Source organism: Carya illinoinensis, chromosome 15 (assembly GCF_018687715.1).
Source record: "Carya illinoinensis cultivar Pawnee chromosome 15, C.illinoinensisPawnee_v1, whole genome shotgun sequence".
NCBI lineage: Eukaryota > Viridiplantae > Streptophyta > Magnoliopsida > Fagales > Juglandaceae > Carya > Carya illinoinensis.
The window spans coordinates 18,836,558-18,858,137 of NC_056766.1; the positions used below are offsets into that span (position 1 = coordinate 18,836,558).

The following is a 21,580-nucleotide window of genomic DNA, read 5'->3' on the forward strand; positions in this document are numbered from 1 at the left end:
CCTCTTAGCACGCGAGACTTGAGATTAGAGGTGTCTTGATTCTTGAAACTTTTCATAAAAAGAGGAAGCTTATTATTTCACTTTTGAAATTGATTGCAGTAGTGATTCGGCCCAAATTCAATTAATATTCTTTTATGCCACCACTCTTTCTTTCTCACTTCTCTATTTCTAATTACTCTTAGTTTTACTTATTCACTAAGTTTTAATTTGTCATGCAGTCAGAATATAAAGGGCGAAAAATATTGGGAAGGAGATGGATTGATCATACTGGAAATAGCAGAGCTTTCAAAATCAGGGTGTTGCTTGAGGGTCCTTTACTCTGTTGGGGGGGGGGGGGGTGTGGGATGGAGGAAAAATGTTAGTGGGGGGCGACGACGTTGTCCGATTGTGGCGATGACGGACCTGTTTTGGTGCGGCGGTGGTCTGGTTTCGTGTGACAGTTGTATGGTTATTCACAAGTTGAAGTTAGGCCGTGCAAATCTTTTCTCCATGTTCTTCTCAGATGGCACTTCGGTAGGTTTAATCAGATGAGATCAAATGTACTGCATCTAGGATAAAATTTCTTACGTGTCTTGTTTTGGTTGGAGGCTGTTAAATGCCTAATATCAGTCTGACCGTTCCGAAGAGGAACCCTTCTTCCACTTGTTGCCCCATCCATGCACTTGTAGCCTCATTCTTGTAAATATCATTGATAATTTTTTGGGCATCCCTTTCAAAAGATGCTTTCTGTATGTGCAGATCACTACATGTCTTCATAGCCCTCCACAAAGTACATGCTTCATCTAGTTAAGAACTTCCATCAAAATTCTTAGCAGCACAGATAGAGAACATAATCTCCCTCCCCTCTACAGTCTTTTGCTATCACTCATATTCCCATTTTCTGCTTTGAATGTTCAAAGCTGCATCAAAGTTAATTTTCATACCTAAGCTATGAAAATTTTAGCAAATTATAGTTAGTTTTCTAATAATTACAGTTAACACCCTTAATTGTTTTTAATAGGCAGATAATACCCTTAATTACTATACCATAAGCATAATTCACGGAGTTCCTTCCACCTATCTCTTTTGCTAGGTCCAAACAAATAGACTTTCAACTCCATGTCCACTAAGCTCAGTTAGGTTAGGTAAGTGAGATGATAATTTTTAGTTTTAGATAGAAGTTTAAAATATTATGTTTTAATATTATTATTATTTTAAAATTTGAAAAAGTTGAATTTTTTATTATACTTTATGTAAAAATTTGTAATAATAAGATGAGATAAGAATTTTATATTTTATCTTAGTGGCCAAACCTAATCATCATTCCATAAAAACTGGACATTCAAAAGCACTTGCCAGGGCTAGATTATTATTATTTTATTTTATTCTTTTTAAGAAGAGGATGCAAGACTAGGTTTAAATTGTAGACAATAACATAAAAAAATTAAGAAAGATAAATAAACCGAACAATATTATAAAATATTTTCTAGCCTTGGGGGGTCAAGATCCCCTGACCCCCCCTTGGTTCTTTGAGAGGAGCAGTCAAGAAAATGTTAAAGATTATACTTAAAAGATAGAGGGGAATTGTCTTCCCCACCTCAACCGAGGCTGAGGTAGGGGAACAATCAAGACATATATATTGTTTGGATAGTGAGTTGAGATGAGATTAACAGAGATAAAGTTAAATAAAATATTATTAAAATATTACTTTTTAATATTATTATTGTTTTGAGATTTAAAAATGTTGAATTATTTATTATATTTTGTGTAAAAATTTGAAAAAATAATAATAATAAAATGAGATGAAATACTTTTACCATTCAAACGAGATCTAACTCTAAACCCCACCTTGAGGAAGCCCCAATAGCCAAATTTATTAGGCAAATGTTGACAAAAATGATTTTCTAGTCTTTTATTTGAATCAATCATACTACTTGTTATGATGACTCCAAGTTTAAATTGCTTATCATCAAATCTCCAGATTCTATTTTTCTGAAGAGTAGAAAAATAATGTCTGCTTGAAAATATAAATATGAGTATGAAAATTTTAAGAAAAAGCGAAGAATAGAAAAATTAATTCAATATAAAAAAGTTTCTCTTTAGAAACTTGTCATTAATAATAGACAATCAAATTCAAACAAAAATTTAACTAGCTTAATAATAAAATTAGAATATGATATTAATATAACAAGGAAAATGCTAAATGTACTTATGAAAAACTTACAAAAAACTTATTTCTCCATATGTCAGTTATTGATATGTTGAAAATCATGAAATTTGAAATTTAAGATTTGAGTTTGAAAAGAAAATTAACAAAATGAGTTTTGTAAATAAAAATATAAGTAAAACTGTAAATATAAAATGATATTAAGATTGTATTCCTAGGGGTACTAATTAGATGTGTAATACAATAATTAAGGCTTCGTTTGGGAATCCATCTCTTCTCATCTCCTTTCCAAATACCAATTAAATATAAACGCTATTCAATTTTAAATTTGTAGCTTTTATCTAATCATTATTTAATTATTATAATTTTTTCAAATTTCTAAACAAAACACAAAAAATAATATAACATTTTCAAATTTTAAAACAAATATATTATTAAAAGATTGTATTTTAACAATATTTTAAATTTATAATATTTTTATTCAATTTTTTTCTCTAATTGTTTAAAACATAATAAAATATCTTAACTCAAATAATGTGACGTCCCCAAATCCCCACGCCCGAACACGGGGAAATCGAGACGTCCGGATGGTGACCACCCGGATCACCATCCTATCGACGGGTGCCAAGTGTGTGTAAGGCAACATATGTGCACAAAGAAACACGCAGCGGATAACGAAAGTCATAACTAAGTACTAGAATTTTTCTCAACGTAATACAAGTTGTTTAAAACATACATAAATAAAGTATTACAAAAACACAAATACAGTTTTAAACCAAATATAAAGCATAGCATCAGCAACCCGGTGGAGCCGCATCCTCGGGCTCAGCCTCCTCCTCTTCGTCCTCCAACTCTGCACCAAAAGCTACGGAACCAAAAATGGTACCGCAGGTAAGTAAAACCCAAACACTACCAGATAAAAACACATAGAACTCAAACAATATGCATGAACATGCCCAATGCACAAAGCCCAAAAACATAATTTTCCACACACGCCAAAAATCCCATTTGGCCCAAAAACACATCTTTTCCAAAAACCACGCCAAAAGTCACATTTGGCCTTTATCCGACTCAAACCAGAATCCATTTTATCCGTATGCACCATGACCTCTCCTAGGGGTCATCCGCACACCCTGACTCCAGTGCCACACCGCAGAGTACCACTACGCATGTGACACCTAACGAGCGATGCCCAGTTCCGCGCCCCGCGCGTTCGTAGCCAAGCATCCTCTAGCCCTCACCAGCGAAGGGCCACGAAGTCGGTGCGTAGAGCGATGCCCGGTTCCGCGCCCGGCGCGTTCGTAGCCAAGCAACCCCTAGCCCCCGCTCCCGTCGTCTAGCGACAACCCAGGGGACATCACTCAGTTTATTCCGCTCCCGAGTGACCAGAGGAGCTCCACCGGGATAATACTCCATCCCGGCTTGGGGTCATGATACACACGCACCCGTAAGACCACTTACGCCAATACACAGGCTTTTCACACTATTTCACAAACACACGTGCATGCACCATGCAATGCCATAACAATGCATAATAAAATAATCCAACAACATAAATCAAATAAACAGGCAACTCCGTCCTCCATCCATCCGACCCCCGAACTCCTCGGATTCAGTCCGGAATCAGCCAACCAACAGATAAATAATTGAATGAGCAATATATATTTAAATCTGAAAATAGGGTTTGGAAAATACTTATAGCGCTATATGACAATTTTAGAAAACACGAGGCGTTGCAAACGGCGGCGAAAAAGCAACGTCACAGTGAAAATTCACTGTGGCCGTGGGTTGTGAAAAACCCACTTTTGAACGGGGACAAATTAGGGCTTGGGATTGATAGGGAATGGTCTAGGGATGATTGTGAAGCTATTGGAAGTGGTGGTTGGCCGTGGGTGGCGGCGAAAATGGCGGTGGGAGGCCGGATTTCCTAAAAAGGAAAGCTAGCTCGTAGGAGCTGTTCCGGTGGTCGTTGGAGGCCGGAAATAGGTGGGTTAGGACGGCAAGGGACCGGTGATGAAGTGGTGAAGAAATGGTGGCCGGAGGTGGAGCGACGGCGGCGGATCCGAGCCAAAGCCGTGCGGGTTTCAAAGGGATTTTCCGGCCAAACGGCCGGCCGGATGGGGGTAAGCTTCGGTGGGGAGGTGCGCCGGAGGGAGATGAACCGAACGGTACCGGCGGTGAGCCGCACGGTGGCCGGACGACGGTAGATCGGGGGTGAGAGGCTTCCGGCGTGAGGGAGAGAGAAGAGAGAGAGAGGCCGGGGGGGTCGACGCGGGGAGAGAGAGGGAAAAAAGAAAAGAAAGAAAAAAAGAAAAAGAAGGGAAAAAGAAAGAAGGAAAAAGAGAAAAAGGAAAAAGAAAAGGAAAAAAAGAAAAGAGATGTAGGGAAAAGACGAGGTCTAAACCTCAGTCCGAGAAAAATAACACTAAACCGCCGCGAAGATATTAAAAACTGTAAACAACTAAAAGAAATAAAACACAACATCAATTAAATTAAAAACAATTTTAAAACGTAAATAAATTAAAATAAATAACTAAAATATTAATTAAAATAAAGATAACTATTTCAGCGAAAATACACTTAAAAGTGGGTCATTACAAATAATTTTATTACGATTCACAAATCATTTTATTATTATTTACAGATAATATGAGATAGGTTGAGATAGCATCTTAATGAGACTTAGGTTACATATGCGAGTCTTTTGAGGGCATAATCTATTATATTAATGATTTTATAGTATTTTATAACTCCTATATCTCTCAATATAATAAAATAAATAGAATTAAATAGATGTTAAAAGAGATGCCTATGTTGAAGTCAAGAACCTAAAAGTAAAAAAGGTGCCCTTAAATATGTAGAACTCTCATCATTTTATAGCCATTTCCCTTCTTCTCGTGGAAAGTAATCAATTTTATTTTATGCATTAACTCACCTTCTTCGCTGCATGCCTTCTATTTATTTTATGTTACTTTCAACTTTTTTACATGTAAGCCAATTACTTTATTTCTTCTCTCTTTGCAAGTAGTTTCATCTCTTGGCAACTGTCATCTGCTACTTTCCTGTGATAGATGTATCATATCTTATATAATGAAATAAAAGTAAAATATGACTGTGGTGTATAGAATATTTCTATTTCGATTATCACTTCATTTCCATTTAATCAATTTCTTCGTATTAACTATAAAATACAACAATGAAATATCACCATAGATGCTAATATTCTTAATGATATTTGATTTTTATGTGATAATCAAAATGAAATAGGATGTCGTTGCCACTCCTAAATCACTTCAATTACCATCACCTTAATGTCACCTAAAAAACTTAATCCTTAAGTTGACCCACCAAAAACAAAATGTCATTTCTTATAAAGTTTAATCTTTATATAATTATCATCATGGATTAGGATGTTGTGGCTTTTCCTAAAACATTTTGATAAGCACAATTTTAATGACATAATATTAAAGGAAGTGTTAAGTATACAAAAATATCTTACATAAAAAAATTTAGAAATTAACGTGACTTAATATAATACGTTAAATTTATTTTATAATAAAAAGTTTTTACGATGTGTCGGAATTCAGATCACTTCAAACTACGCTAGTTGTAAATTTTCTTTTGTGGGATTTTTAAAAAATATTTTTCATATTAATATTTATTCTGATCAACAAACATCCTAGTAAATTCTACTATACTTTTATTATCAATTATTAAAATAATTACTTCAAAATGGGTGCCCAAACCGAACGGGTCCAGGCAGATCAATCCACAAACCGAAAAGTTTTGGTCCTAATGGGCCAGGTTCAACCATTCCATAAAACGGATTGGTCCAATAATCCCATTAGAGAAACTGTCAAAATGGAATGGATATGCATTTTTTAATGGGCTTAAATCTCCAGCTAGGCTTACTGGATGAAATAGACTGGATCAATGTAACGGGCCCTTTTTGAAATCGCTAGTAATTGGGTCGGGCCTAAGATCTTAAAAAACCTACCCAGAGGTTTGAAAAAAACCCCAACATGATTTTACTTAACGGCCTTTTGGGTGACGGGCTTGAAGATGACCCTCGCCACCGAAGAGGGGGACTCTGCCCTGCAACTTTTGAGGTTTTTTAAAGCCTTATATGTGTCTCGTTGTTCGGTTCATGCGTGCCCACAAAATCTTGCCAAAAACATTCTCCATCCAATTCCCAATTAATATGAATTAAACAAATTTACAGTACCAATAGTATTATGTCAAAAACTAGTAGGAGTGTACAATAAAACCACAAGCCTTATGCATCCGAAACTCCGACTCGACAAGTAACGGGTAAAACATTGGAAAATTTTCGATTATATTTTGAAAGTTATTGAGCCGACTTGACCCGCTATCCGATTATGTACTCAAATTATTTAGATTACACTAAATGTGTTAAAGGGCGTTTTTAAACTTTGATTAAAATAAAAATAAATGCAAAAATAAAATTGGAAGTGGGTTAGGTCAGAAATGTCGATTTTTCTCTAAGCTTCATTCCTTGAAACAATATTCGGTTTGAAGATTCGGCCGGATCTTTTCGACTCAGAAATATTTCTTCCAACAGGTCGGAAGTAAATTTCCCAGCTCGTATGGATTGGATGAATAGTTCTATCAAAAACTATGATTTCCTTTGTCACCATTTTAATATGAGAAATGATAGTTGCAGTCGTGAGTGTGCAAATGTTATATAATTATTTTGAGAAAAATGATTAAATACGGGACCAATTAAAAAAAATTAAATTTTTAATAATGAACCCCAATTTTTTTCAAAATTTAATTTTTTTTCAAAACAACTACATGACGCTTATGCACTCTATAACTGCATGTATCATTACTTATCATAATTTGACATGAAAAATAAAGTTTTTCAATCTCAACACTTTTTGATCAAGAAAAAAAAAAAACTTTATCTGCCTTGCCAGCCCTCCCATATGGCCTGCACCAATAACTCCCTCTAGATGGTTTGCCCAACTAGGAACTTCTACCCCTTGCTAGACACGAAAAAGAACCACCACTTTTAGTCTATGACCCAATTGTACTGAGGCTCTAAACAGGCGCCACTTGCCTTGGGTGTGAACAGAAGGTGCAGATGTTCCCTTTGTGTTTCATGATATTATGGGCTAAGAGGAACTCCCGGGTAGTGAGGTCTGGATGTTCAAGGTCGACCTCTTCCAACGCCCTACACTATATGATGTAGCAGTATACCAAGATCTTCCACGTGTTAGGGTGAACCTACGCAGGAGCTAGACAAAGAAAGTTAAGAACCTCGCGAACCTACCTACAAAAAAGTAGTCGTAGCCCACTGGTAAACATACTAGGGTACAACGCCACCTTCGAAGAGAAACCCTAGGAGTCCACAACCCCTTTATGGGCCTCGGGAACCTCCAAGACAATGAAGTCCAACAACCCATAAGAGGCCTCCCTCTGAAACCCTCAAAAAACTGAGATGCCTCACAAGCCAGAGATGGGTTGTTGTCACAAGAGTGACTGACCATATGGAGAGAAGTATTCATAGTAGCCATAGGGGCAAAGAAGCGGGACTGGTTAGGGGCATGAGAGAAGGAAGTGGATAAGAAAGGAAGCAAGAGAATGAGTTCAAAAGCGCTGAAAGGGAGTGAACGCAAGAAGATCAAAAATGGGAAGGGGAGAGGCTTTAAACAAGCTAGTTGCGTCGGTTGAGCTAACCTAGGTAATGAGTGAAATACATGCTGCATGAAGTGGTGTGGGAGAGGAACTGTTAGTCGTTTAGCCCACGCAAAGGAATCTAGATAGACGCACTCAAGAGCAAGTCAGTTTGTTCGAAGTTTGTTGCCCAAGCAACTTGAAAAAGTACGAAATTCCCACCGAACTTGTTCAGTGAGAATTGGCGGGATAATTGTGAGGGTCGATTCCTACATAGCCCATGTTAGACAGGCTTTGGGCTGGATAGTGAGGCCCATCTTGACCCAAGCCTTCCCCCTCTAACAACCTTGGAGTTGCTCGAAGGGTCCAACCCCTTGGGTTGTATTGGATCATGAAAGTGCTCATTATAGGAAACCGATCTAAGGGGGACATATGGGACGTGCCGGCTCTGACATCGCTTATTACATCTAGTGTTGAAGGACTTATGCCAGTAGACAAACGAAGGATGTGTGTGACCCTCCATTCTTGATGGAGGGAATTAGAAGTGATCATGTCGTTTACCTACCGCCAGGACACGTCCTGGAAGCCACACCATATTAAATGTGTTGCCTCAGAAGTTGCACCGCATTAAAAGCTTTGCCTCAGAACACCACGTCAGATGGAATGCCCTAATTAAAATAGATGCGGGCAGGACGGCCTAACCCTGACACGAAAGAAAAAATGTTCCCTCAGAGTTTCGCGTAAAAGCTACATCCCAGGTACAAAAAACTCTCTCTGGACTCTACGATGAAAAAAGACAAGGCTAGGGATCAGAGGTTCCCTGGACCACCCCAAGCCCACCTTCTCTCTTGTGTTTGCAGGTGAGGACTCCAACTTGAGTTGTTAAGACTTTGTCCAGGTGTACAAAACTCGACGTTAACACGAAATACATTTTTTCACTCTCTCATTGTACAAAATTATGTCCTTCAAGCTTTCCCGATGCTCTTTCTTAATTCTTTTTCTTCCTTCTTTTACTTGAGTATTAGAGGCTAGCTTCCCTTTCAAAACAATTAACAAAAAACCCTCCTTTTTATTCACCTTAAAGTATTATGTTCTTCAAGTGGTTGAATATATACTAGGTCTTGGGTTCAAATTTGAATATGGACTCACTTTAAAATATTATTAGTATTAGCTGCTAAATGATTTACTAAATCCCTTAATGGAACTAAAGTCTAAGCTATGACTCATTCAATTTGAAAGAGCACTTGTTGCTTTTTGCAATCTAAGGTTCTGTTTGGTGTTGCATTAAGAGTATTAAAAAGTGTTTAAATAGTCTTAAAAGTTTTTTAATAGAAAAATTAGGTTGTTTGAATGTTAAATATTAAAGTATTTTTTAATTTCAAATAAGTTAAAAAGTACATTTTGATGCTTTTTCTCAAATGCATTTTTTTGAATACTGCGAAACGTATTTCAAATTATAAAAATATTATCAATGGGTGAAAATACTTAGACAACTTTTAAATAATTACAATTTTTAAACTTTAAATGATATAATCATAATCTTTGAAAAAAATCAAATAATTATCATTTATACTTAAGAAAGCACTTTTTAAATTTGTTTTCAAATAAATATAATATATTTGAAAGTGTTTTAAATATATAATTACTAAATTATAAATAACTTTTTAATAGTATAACTTATTATTCAAACTATAAGTTACAAGTTCTAAAATTATAAGTTATATTTTCTACTGTAATATCAAACATGCACTTATAGTTATATCTCTCTTGTCTAGTTCTTAACAGGTAAGATCATACCATGTTCGCAATTAGATAGAAAATATCACTTGCAATCAGTCTTTCCAACCCTTACTTAAAAAATAAAAAATTTCAAAATTGTCTTTTGTTTTTTTAAAGTAAAACCATCTCCCTCAATTTACAAATTAAAAAGGAAAAATCTAGTTAGATGCATAACTATATACTAATATGTATATCAATATAATGTGATTAGTTAAAAAGTAGATTTTATTAAAAACAGTGTTAATTTTAATTTTAAATATAAAGATATCAGTATTGATACATAAATTAATACATGACTTTGTTTGTACATAATAAAACTCAATTAAAAAAATAATTTTGCTAGATATAAACATATTTTGTGCACTAATTCGCGTATTGATAACCTTTTTTATTTAAAAAAAATATAAAAATAATTTTTGAAAGATGAAGAAAATATTTTATCTCATAAAAATTATTTTTATTTTTAATTTATATCATTTTGTTAAATATATATTTTGCATATCATTATTGGAGTATAAATTAGTATATAAAATATACTTACAAGAAGATTTTTCTTTTAAAAAAACAAGAGAAATACTTTTTACGGTCGGGAAATGCAGTCGGCGTGCAGTCGTGGAAAAAAAAGTAAATTAATACGAGACTTACATGAAAAAAAATTTTTTTTTATTTATATAAGTCCTCCTAAATATAAAATAATTTTTTTATAATTTTTTTTTATTTGTTCCGTACAACTGACTGTAAATCGATTGCATTTACCTCCTCTATCTAATAAATTCCATTCTTTATAACGAACTTTGAAAACGTCGGGCGATGTTACCAGGGTGGAAAGGACAGGTTAGCTCCGACGCTCCCAACCAACTCCTCACCTCGTCTTCTCCGTCCTCCCACTACTCTTATTTCCTGTCTCTCTCCCCCTCAGTACTCGCCACTCCAAAGCACACGCATTTTCTGATTCTCTTTCTTTTCCGGCAATGGCCTCCTCCTTCTCCTTCCTCTCTCGTCCTCCTTTCTCCAACGCCTCCATTTCCTTCTCCTCCTCTCTCTCCTCTGGCTCCCTCCAGCAGCTGTTTCTACCCTCCTCCTCCTACTCGCCCTTTCCCTCCAATAATTCTGCGCGGAGGATTCTCACTGTCCGTTCCAAGATCAGGGAGATCTTCATGCCAGCCCTCAGCTCTACCATGACCGAGGGCAAGATCGTCTCCTGGGTCAAGTCCGAGGGCGACCGGCTCTCCAAGGGCGAGAGCGTCGTCGTCGTCGAGTCCGACAAGGCTGACATGGACGTCGAGACCTTCTATGACGGCATCCTCGCCGCCATCGTCGTCCCTGAGGGTGAGTCCGCCCCCGTCGGTTCCCCCATCGGCCTGTTGGCAGAAACCGAGGAGGAAATTGCTGAAGCAAGAGCCAAAGCCGCCTCCAAGTCCCCTCCTTCCACTCCCAAAGCCGTTACTCCCAGCCCTCCGCCTCCCATTTCCAGTCCAGCTCCTGCAATTGCTCAGCCTCCGCCTTCGCCAGCTAAGCCAGTCTCGGACGGCCCGATGAAGATCGTAGCAACGCCGTTTGCGAAGAAGCTGGCTAAGCAGCACAAGGTCGACATCGACTCGGTGGTGGGGACTGGGCCGTTCGGCCGAATCACACCAGCTGATGTGGAGGCCGCTGCGGGAATTACGCCTTCGAAGAGTATGGGAACCAATGCCGGTTCGAAAATCGCCGAGACCGTTCCATTGAAACCCGCCTCTCCTGTGACTGCTCCGCCTCCGATTCCCGGCTCTACGGTCGTGCCCTTCACGACGATGCAAGCGGCAGTGTCGAAGAACATGGTGGACAGCCTATCCGTACCAACTTTCCGCGTCGGTTATCCAGTGACGACCGATGCTCTCGATGCTCTATATGAGAAGGTACTTTGGGTCCCAAACATTATTTGATTCAATTGCGTGATCGGTGTCGGAAATTAATTTTGAATTGAGGACATCAATTTTCAGGTGAAGCCAAAAGGTGTGACCATGACTGCGCTGTTGGCCAAGGCTGCAGCAATGGCACTGGTTCAACACCCAGTTGCCAATGCGACCTGTAAAGAAGGAAAGAGTTTTACATACAATAGCAGCATAAACATTGCGGTTGCTGTGGCTATCGATGGTGGGTTGATAACCCCTGTTCTTCAGGACGCAGATAAGGTAGGTGATGGGCGTCCCCGGTGTTTAATAAATTTGATTAGCTTAATTGGTATTAGCTTTCAGGCTTTTCTAAGTTTGGGTTAGCATGTTTGTTGATTTCATTTGTTTGATTTGGCAGTTGGATTTGTATCTGTTATCTGAAAAATGGAAAGAGCTGCTGAAGAAGGCCAGAGCGAAGCAACTTCAGCCTAATGAGTATAATTCAGGTACTTGTCATTTTTTTCATAGAATCTTGACTTTAGGTTGTTCTTAATAATTTTAAGAAGCAAATACCACAAATTTATACTCGAATGCCATGCAGGGACTTTCACTTTATCCAATTTGGGCATGTTTGGAGTGGACAGGTTTGATGCTATTCTTCCTCCAGGCCAGGTTGGTGATGACCAATCACAGCTACACTATTTTGGCCTCCATGAAATGATGAGAACTTTCTACCTATTATAATTATGTTCTTTTACTCAATATTTGGAATGATGTTCAGGGGGCTATCATGGCTGTTGGAGCATCGAAGCCAACTGTTGTGGCCGATGCAGATGGATTTTTCAGTGTAAAAAGTAAAATGCTGGTGAGTTTACTCCTCATCTATTTCTAAGTTACAGAATAATTTGTTTCATACTCAGAAGCTTATCATTTGGAAGGCTATATGAGGATTGAAGTCAGATGTCTGTCACTTAACCCTCTGCAATGGAAGTTTTAATATAGGCAAAAATACACATTCTACCCTCCAACTGCCAGACATTTTACACTTTATATATCCCAAACTACAAAAACTTACACATTTCACCTTCTAGAGAAAGTCGCAATATTCACCCTATGTTAACATTCAGCAGTCAAGATTGTAGCAAATCATCATTTTTTCATCCACCTCAATTGCTAGAATTGGTAGTTAGTTGTGACGTATTAGTTTTGATAGTTTGGTGTGCACAAAGGTTAAAATGCACAAAATAATATATAGGATGTCACGATCTTAATGGTCGGATCTTAACCGACGGAGTAAAGTGTAACTTTTGTTTCAACTATGTGACAACTCTAGTTTAGAGGTTATGTTGCCATAGTAGCCATAGTTTGGGGCTTATAGTATGTTCATTCTCCTTTCCCTGTCTTGAACCCTGAGTCATAGCTTTACATTGATGGGGCCCAGTTAATTTTGGAGCTTTTTCAAGCTAAAAACCACTTGAAAACTGACCATCCATATTAGGCTAAAATGCCTCTTAAAGCAAGAATGCTGACAGTACTGGCACCCATTCTTTGTGAGGTCCAGTTTAAGAAGTAGCTGTTGGGCCTAGGCTCAAGTGGTAATGGGTGAGCAAGCTGACTTTTGGGTAAAACCATACCAACGCTGAAAATTGTCCAATGTAAAGAAGAAATACTGAAACGTGGCAAAAACCAGTTTGTGAGCATAGTTCCAATAATTTATACCATGATAAGAACATGTACTTGTTTGAAATCTTTGTAGTGGTAAGTTGTACGATGATTCATGTTGCGGAAACAGTATCCAGTTCTGGACTACAGGAGCGATTGGTGTAATATAGATACATCTTTGGCAGTTTACTATTTTTTTCTTAATTTGGTCTAATCCGTCTTGAGAAATTTCAAAAATATGTTTTATAAGTAATGAAAATTTTATTGAAGAACACAAGAGGCACAGCCAAAGTACACTAGACATATACTAGAGAAACACGTAATTGGAAATAGTTGAAAAAAAAAAGAAAATCTACCAGATGCATTGCCTATCCTGTTTTGCTTGTGAGACTGAAATAATGGAAGAGAGCGTGTTCTTGAAGATATGCCATTTTCATCTTCCTGCATTTCAGAGAAAGGTGATTTTTTCAAAACCCCTATCTTTTATAAGAGAACAGCAGACAGACAAGTGATAACCATATCATATTGGAACCTTGCTCAGCATATTGGGAGAAGTAGCTTCACCTTTTTCTGTCTGGAGCATGTCACTAGCATGCTGATCAAAATTAGGTGTTGAACAAAATAGATCTTTCACTTTCACTACAGAAATATTACATGAATTTCTTGTATCACTAGATTATCAAGCATAGGTGATGCTCTTGTATATGTCCTGTGTACTTGGGCTATTGCCTATCCCTATAATCAATAAAAATTTGTTTTCTGATAAAAAAAAAAAAAGATCTTCACAAATTTTTTCTTAAATAGAATAAACCCATTGCATCAAGAGTCTGTCATCGTCCATTGGGACTTGAAGGGAAAGTAAACAACTCAGAGGATTTAGGGGATGCAGATTTTGGGAATATCTTTCTCATTTGTGTTATGTTAGGACTACATTCACTTTAGTCTATGGTTTTTTTTTTTTTTATTATTAATTTAGAAAGAAAACAGAGGAACTAATGAAGAGCTTGCCGCGGGAGTTGAAGGCAAAACAATATTGTAAATTGTTTGATAAACAAGGAAAACCATTTTTGCTATTTTTTTGAGAGTAAAATAAGTTTGATTAGTGATTAATAAAAGATTAAATATATAATAAGTATACAGGGGAGGGGGTATAAAACAGATACACTAGTGGAAAAAAGAGGAGATCAAGAAAACTCTGGAAAGTAAAACTAAAGGCGGCAATTTTGCTGCCATTCATTCGTAAAGTACCTTGAAGAAGAAAGTCTTGATGTCTTTGGTGATTCTAGAAATGTTTTAGAAGCTTTGGATGTTTCTTTCCCTTTACATACAGCACATCGAGCAACTGGAATAATTTTCCACAAGGTCTTCCTATGATGGCTGTCAAACTTCCCCGTCCAACACACTAACAGGTCTACCACTTGCCTAGACATCACCAAACTCAACACAGAGACTAAAAACAGCATGCCACAATGTGGTTGTTACAACTTACCTCACAATGGAGTAGGAGAGAATTCACGGATTCTTCATCCTGCACATACAACAACACCGTTCTATCATTGTCAAGTGTCTTTTTCTTAGATTGTCAAGAATGCAGATCTTCTTGAGTGCTGCTGTCCAAACAAAGAATTCTCACTCTCAAGGGAGATTTCCTCCTCCAAATAGTCTTTCACAAAAAAGTAAGTCTGTCGTGTGGGACTAGTTCATTATAAAATGACTTGAGCTCAAACTCCCCCTCTTTGTTATGATCTAACACATCTTGTCTTCTTTACCCTGAAATACTCTGAGAGAGTATAGCCAAGCATAGAAGGAAATAAAGTAATCCATCTCCCAATCTTGTACTGCTCTGTCAAACGCCACTTCCCATTGAGGAGATCCAGTGAAGAGTTGTCAGTTATCAGCCAATGATGCATCCTTCTCACTACGAATGTTGAAATTGAAAAGGATCGGGAAGGCCAAATCCTTCTCCCTATTAAGAGGTTGATTGCACACCATACTTCATTATATTACTGTATTTTTTTTAGTCACCCAAATCATATTTGAGGTCCTGGAAAAGTGCCCCACAGTTTCTTCAGATGTTCTTCCAAAGCCCAAACCCATAACAACCATTCACATCATTTGAGCTCCTACAGCCCCAATTGTTGTTGCACCTTTATTTTTATCGCCATCCTCCCATGTCATTTGAGCTCCGACCACCCCAATTGCTGTCATACTTTATCTTTATTACTGCTGTCCATGAGCTACCTCTTTTATTAGCATAGCGCTAGAGCCACTTCACTGAAAGGGCTTTACTGAATGTTATCAGTCTCCTGATACCCAATATGCTTCAGACTGGGTAGCACATCTTGGATAAAATCACTAGTTGAAATTTCACCTCCTCCCCCTTACTGTCCCATAATAAATCCCTCTGAAGCTTTTCAATATGGTCTACAACACCTGCCAAGAGGGGGAAATAGTGACAGAGAAAAGGTGGAAATATTTTGGAGGGTGCTCTCCTATTCAAAGTAACTCCACCTGCCCTAGACAGATACAGCCTCTTACATCCAACTTGAAATTCCCTGTTTTCCACTCTTAGATTGACTTAGCCTTAAAGTGAGCTCCCAATGGCCAGCCTGAACATGTCATCGACTTGGAGGACACTTGACATTCCAAAAATATAGGCCAAGTTGTCAACTTCCACCACCTTGCCAACTGGAAGTAATTCATATTTAGCCAGGTTAGTCTTTAAATCTGAGACTGCTTCAAAGCACATGAACAAGCAGCATACAGAACGCAAGTGCTCACGGTTTGCCTCACAAAAAAAATAAAAAATAAAAAAAGAACGTCATTGGCAAATAATAGATATGAGATAAGGAGCTCTCTCTCGTTGTGGTTCCCCACTGGAACCTAAATGTAGTCCCCTATTAACTGATGCTGAGATCATTCCACTAACAGCTTCCATAATGCTAACAAACGAGAGAAAGAAGGGATGCCCTTGTTGCAACCCATTGACTAGGATCATTCTATTTTTGTTCCAAGTATTTTCATGAGTAAACTTTTTGTTGTGGGATGAAGATATGCTTGGGCTTTTAAAATGGGCATGAATTGAATAACACGAGGGGGGTTATTTTTTCTCTATCTATGTAAATGGTGACTATAATTCTCCAGAACATTCACTAAGAATTACCGGGATCTGAGAATGGAGTGTGGTTGTAGCAGGGCTGTACCTGATGTGGGGCAGAGAGTAAATTATGAACAGACCCCGATCCTTCACAGTTGCTGTCATCGCGTTATGTTAGGGGTTGGGTGGGTTACAAAGGCAGCCATAATGTGCAGAGACGTGAACTTTGTCTCTGGCATTTGGTGAATATATGTTTTTATTAATCTACTTTGTATTACTCAGCAAATTATTACTGAAAGCAGCTAATCTCTGTGAGGGCCAAAATTAATTCTCCAAGTACGTTATTTGTTTTTTTTTTCCCTGAAGTATCTGAGTTTGTTATTCAATTGTACAGGATTGGACAATTAAAAGAACTATAACTAAACTTTCTATCTGAACCTCATCCCAATGCACCCATTTGGAACTGCACTTACTCTGGATTTGTAATACAATGTCTTGGAAGTTGTATTGTCAGCTTAAGTTTGACTTCGGTGTTTGGAGATACTTCTTTTAATCACAGACTGGATTGTCCCTATGCCTTTCATGACTGTTTTTATATCCTTTCTGCATTTAATTTTGTCAATGAAACTTGAAACAGCTTCTCTGCTGAAAAGAAAGAGTTAACTGAGTTGGCACGTGAATTTTTTTACAGGTGAATGTAACAGCTGATCACCGGATTGTTTATGGTGCTGATTTGGCTGCCTTTCTTCAGACATTTGCAAAGACTGTTGAGAACCCAGAAAGCCTGACATTATAGGTGACATATCAGGTTACAAAGAATTGAAACCTGTTGACTTTCAGTATCTACTTCCTTAGTGGTGATGGATGATAGTGGTGTCTACTGGATACAAAGTCTCCCCAGCACTTTTGTTGACGTACTTTGTGTTGTAGTTCATTGTGTTTTCAATGGTTTCCGGCACTTTTGCAGACATTGTTGAGTAGATTTTGATAGAGGGGAATGACTTTGAAGTTTTTGATATGATTCACCAGTTTTGTTAGGAATTGAGTGATTTATAAGGTCATTTTCTCAGCATTGTGGGATCATGAAATATACATGTGCATTGGCAGTTAATAAAACCAGTCAAGTTGGTGTTGGAGCTAGTATATGGATTCTGCTTTGTCATTTGAGTACTTGTGCAAACCTTGTCATTTGAGTACTTGTGCAAACCTCTAGCAGTTTATTAGGTGTCAATTATGATACCTAAACATTGAAGATGATTTTATTGCCGTTTACCATCATGCATTTTCTGGGTGAGTGAAAAAATTCTATTGGATTGTACTTAATTGCATGTGGATAATAGAAGAAGAGGTTAGGCCAAGTTATTCGAGATCTCTTGGAGACTATGGAAACAAAGGTCAAGACTGCGGAAGGAAAAGGTTTAGGAAACTGTCCATTTTACCATTTGATACTGCAGCAAGGAAAAAAAAAAAAAAAAAAAAAAAACACCCTTAACAGCCCTTATGATAGGAACTTAAATGATCATTCCTAAATGATAATTGGCAGTTATCTAATTTGACTGCTCTGCCTTATAGCAAGAATGAGCATTCAACCAATTAATAGATATATGTTCTATATATCTTTACTATTGCCTTGTGACAACGTTTTATATACAGATCACTAGATTTTATTGTCCTCCGAATAAACTAAAAGCTTGAGAATGATTGCCAACAAAGATAGCAAAACTGCTTTTAGTATAATCAAGGGGGAAAAAAGAACATTAGAAACTGTTATTGTTGAATGGAAAATCCTTCGACAGAGGCTTCATGGATATCTCTTAGACTCTCTTAAGATGCATTAGAACAGCAAGATGCAAGACAAGTTTTCCTTGCAGCCAGAACAAGAGATCTCTGCATTTCTGAAGTCTCGCACAAATGTGAAGTCACCAGTCCAAGCTGATATTCCTAGAGAGGTAAAGCTTGTCAATGTACTCTATAACTGGTAGCGATGCATCGATATACCTTCTCATCTTCTTCCCTGCTGACTGCTCTGCATCAACATTGATGATATAAGTTAGTTCCATTGGGAGGCTGCATTTCTGACATAAATTTGAACAAGTAAATCATTATCAGTGTGCTATTAGATCAGGCTGAAAATTACTTGGAAGGATGAAATGTGAATTTTTTTTTTTCTTGGCACAATTCAAAAAAGAAAACAAGGAAAGAAAATGAAGTATAAAGATTAGAATACAGTTAGTTTTTATGTGATTAGGTTGTGAAAACATTGAACCTTTTCTCTCTGCCAATTAATACTGTCAAAGGTTTATATATGGAGGAAACAATTTAAATTGACTACTTGTCCCATGAGTATGAGAGAAGCATATTTTTTTTTTCCATTTATTATCATTAACGGTTGGAGGAAGTTCTTACCAAAATGTGGTATGGTATTCGGTTTCGGGTCACCATACCTGTACTTATCAAATCACTGTTCTCAAAATTTCGAGTTTCAAACTCACCAGTTTCATTGAGCTTCAGCAGAAGTTGGTTTCTTGTAGGAAGAGCACACATTCCAGCAACAACCGCTGTCCGGACTGTCCATGAGTGGTATGGTGCACAAACTTGCCGATAAGCTCTTGAAGCTGCTTCCTTTAAATAGCAATCTCTGAAATTGAGAAAAAGAAAACTGTTAGATGCTAAAGATAATAATAAGAGAGGATGTACGGGATATAGTGTAATTTATCGAAAATTTATCATTTCCAATCACATTGGCTGATATTTCAAATGATTGACCTATGAAATCATTTAAAGTGTGACTGGAGATAATAAAATCCAAGATAAGAGTAGCATTGATCGAGAGTACGTAAAATACTAAGATTTTTTTGTTTTGTTTGGCTCAGACCACTGTCATTTGCTTGTAGTTGAACCAAAATACCAAGGTTTATTTTGCTGCATCTTATACAAACCAAACTATGCTGGAAGAAGAAACAGAATATGAAAGTATGAAGGGTTTGGAACATACTCTGTAGTCAAGAATTGTTCAAATAAAACTCTGATGAGGTCAAGACCCTGTCTAACTCGACGTAGATTTCGGGAAAGGCTTCCTTGTATCTTTACTGTGTCATTTGCAACATCAAGATCAAGTATGTCTTGTAACGTGTCAGATGTACTTGATGCTTCCTTTAGATCACGTACCTGAATGAATGAAAAAGAGCATTAGATTCTGGGAATTAAGTCCATCTGACTGCAGATATGAAGTTTGTAGAAATTAGAGGTCATCTGATAAACTTCAGAAGGCAAGTTCTTTGATATTTTGTGACAAGATTTCCTATTTTGGTTAGAATTATGAATCGATGCAATAATTAGACTTTTGCCACCCTTTTGGACAGAATTATAAAAAAAAAAAAAAAAAACCGTTTTTTCTGTTATTCAAAATTATCTATTAGAGAAATACTTTAGTGACAAAAAGATTTAATAAGAGTAAATTCAAACTAATCTGTCTTGATGTGATACATTAGATTGTAAATCAACTTTTACTATAAGAGATTTAACACAAAAATACGTCAATATATGAGTTTATTTTTATGATATTTCCTTGTGTACGTCACATTTCTAAATTAATTATGGAGAAATCTTGGACTAAAATTACTTGAGAATAATTATATATATCATGATCTTTGAATCTTATGATCTACTAGACTTATCTTTTCTCTTTATTGTTGAAGAGAATGAACCTTGGAGACGTAGTCGACCTCGGCGAACTTGAAAGCGAAACCGAGGCATCCAAAAAGAACGGACACCAAAGAGCAGGCTTCGCAGAAGGTGTCCAAGCGAAGCTGCCGATCGTCCTCCCTCGATCTCAACACCTTGTCCAGCTCCTCGAAGGCCTCCGCCATGGCTGACAGAGGTGTCATCATCATCGCGTCGTGCTCCTCCAAACTCTCCCCATCCATCTCATTTAATCTCTCTCTCTCTCTCTCTTCTATATAGATTACGAATGCTGTTTGATTTTTATTCGTTCCACAAGTTCGGCCATATTTGAACGAGTCCGTTGAAGAAATGTGTAATTTTTGTGGAAAAAGAGACGGAGAGGATTGATTAGTAGTAATGGTTATTGGGTGCAACACATGACAGAGCCGATAAGCGTTTTTGCGTGCAATTATGGGCCTGTATTGGAAAGACGTGGGGGTTGTGTTTTTTTTAGGAATATAAGGTGGATCGAATATCTGCTACGGATGCGCTCTGCCTATCACACACAACCTTATTTTCTTCCCACTTTAAATATTCACAATAAACAATGAGAGAGAGATCGTATGGATTTGGAACAGTCAAATTCTTAGGTTGTGTTTAGTTGTTGAATCAAATTTAATTGATCTCAAATCAATTATTTATGAAACATAATATTTTTTTAATTTTTCATAAAAAAATTAAACTCATCTCAACCTATTTCATACATTTCAATCTAAAGAGTTACATTCATCTCAACTTAAAAAGGTTAAATTCATCTTAATGAGACTCACAAAATATAATTATTCATAACTCAACTCAACTTATTTTTGTTAAGAAATAAATCTCATATTGCCCGTAGACAAGGTCTTGGACATGTTTTTGAGGAATGAGCAACCCTCTATTGTTGAACCGGTTTTATGAGATAAATTAGGCTCATAAATTTCTTCAATCTCAACATCTAAACACAGCTTAATCTCATTTTTCCTTGCTTCTTTTGCATTGTCTCATCAATGATATGGATGATGTATTTAATCCGAAATAGACTATTTTAATATCAGGGATATACTAACATTTAACATGGAATTATCAATAGCTTAAACGAATTAATTGGAAGAGTGATTTGTATTTGAGACGCATCTTAAAAAAAGTAAGTCTCGTTAATGAAAAATAGTTTTTTTTTTTTTTTATACTTTTTTTTAGGTGAGATTCACTTTTTTACAAAGATTTATAATAAATTTATCTATTTAGAGTTTGTACAAATTATTTCTCATTTAAAATATATAATGGCGATCAGAAGATCGGGAAAATCCTTTCGCATCATTGTGAGAAGGTATTTTCTGTATATTTTCTCTTAATTATGTCTACTTAATTTAATTTCTCTGTGTGACAAATGCACAATAATTTTAAAATTATTAATCAATATTATAATTGGAACCTTTGAATATTGGACGTCATGATCATATACTAACGCAAAAAATGGGTTAGCCATATTTGCGCTATATATAATACTCAAAAAATTAGTTAATAGTAGGATTGGATTAATTTCTTCGAGTTATTATAAAATGTAAGAACTTCTACCTCCTAAATAATGTGAGATCTAGTTTAGCACGAACATTTTAGTAACTAATCAAGATGTTATCTATTAATTCTTTATTCTATAAAGAATAATGTTAAGTACAAGAT

General features: G+C 36.7%; 2 protein-coding genes across 3 annotated transcripts; one reads left to right on the forward strand and one right to left on the reverse strand.

Annotated features, from left to right (window-relative positions):
- The first annotated feature begins 10,359 nt into the window (after window positions 1–10,359).
- LOC122296324 (dihydrolipoyllysine-residue acetyltransferase component 4 of pyruvate dehydrogenase complex, chloroplastic-like) lies at window positions 10,360–17,335 on the forward strand. Its single transcript, XM_043105921.1, has 6 exons — window positions 10,360–11,460; window positions 11,545–11,736; window positions 11,855–11,942; window positions 12,038–12,108; window positions 12,218–12,301; window positions 16,887–17,335. Exons 1-6 carry the CDS (start codon window positions 10,537–10,539, stop codon window positions 16,989–16,991), a joined length of 1,464 nt encoding a protein of 487 aa, XP_042961855.1. The 5' UTR covers window positions 10,360–10,536; the 3' UTR covers window positions 16,992–17,335.
- A 453-nt stretch (window positions 17,336–17,788) lies between these two features.
- Window positions 17,789–20,349, reverse strand: LOC122296325 (ACD11 homolog protein). 2 transcript variants are annotated; one of them, XM_043105923.1, is made up of 4 exons: window positions 19,903–20,349; window positions 19,191–19,363; window positions 18,688–18,833; window positions 17,789–18,216 (listed from the first exon to the last, which is right to left on the reverse strand). In XM_043105923.1, the coding sequence occupies exons 1-4, from the start codon at window positions 20,119–20,121 to the stop codon at window positions 18,155–18,157; spliced, it is 600 nt and encodes a 199-aa protein (XP_042961857.1). In that variant the 5' UTR covers window positions 20,122–20,349; the 3' UTR covers window positions 17,789–18,154. The 2 variants fall into 2 exon arrangements, with proteins under 2 accessions (XP_042961857.1, XP_042961856.1); XM_043105922.1 differs by having other exon boundaries at window positions 17,789–18,221; window positions 19,903–20,345.
- Between the last annotated feature and the right edge of the window lie 1,231 nt (window positions 20,350–21,580).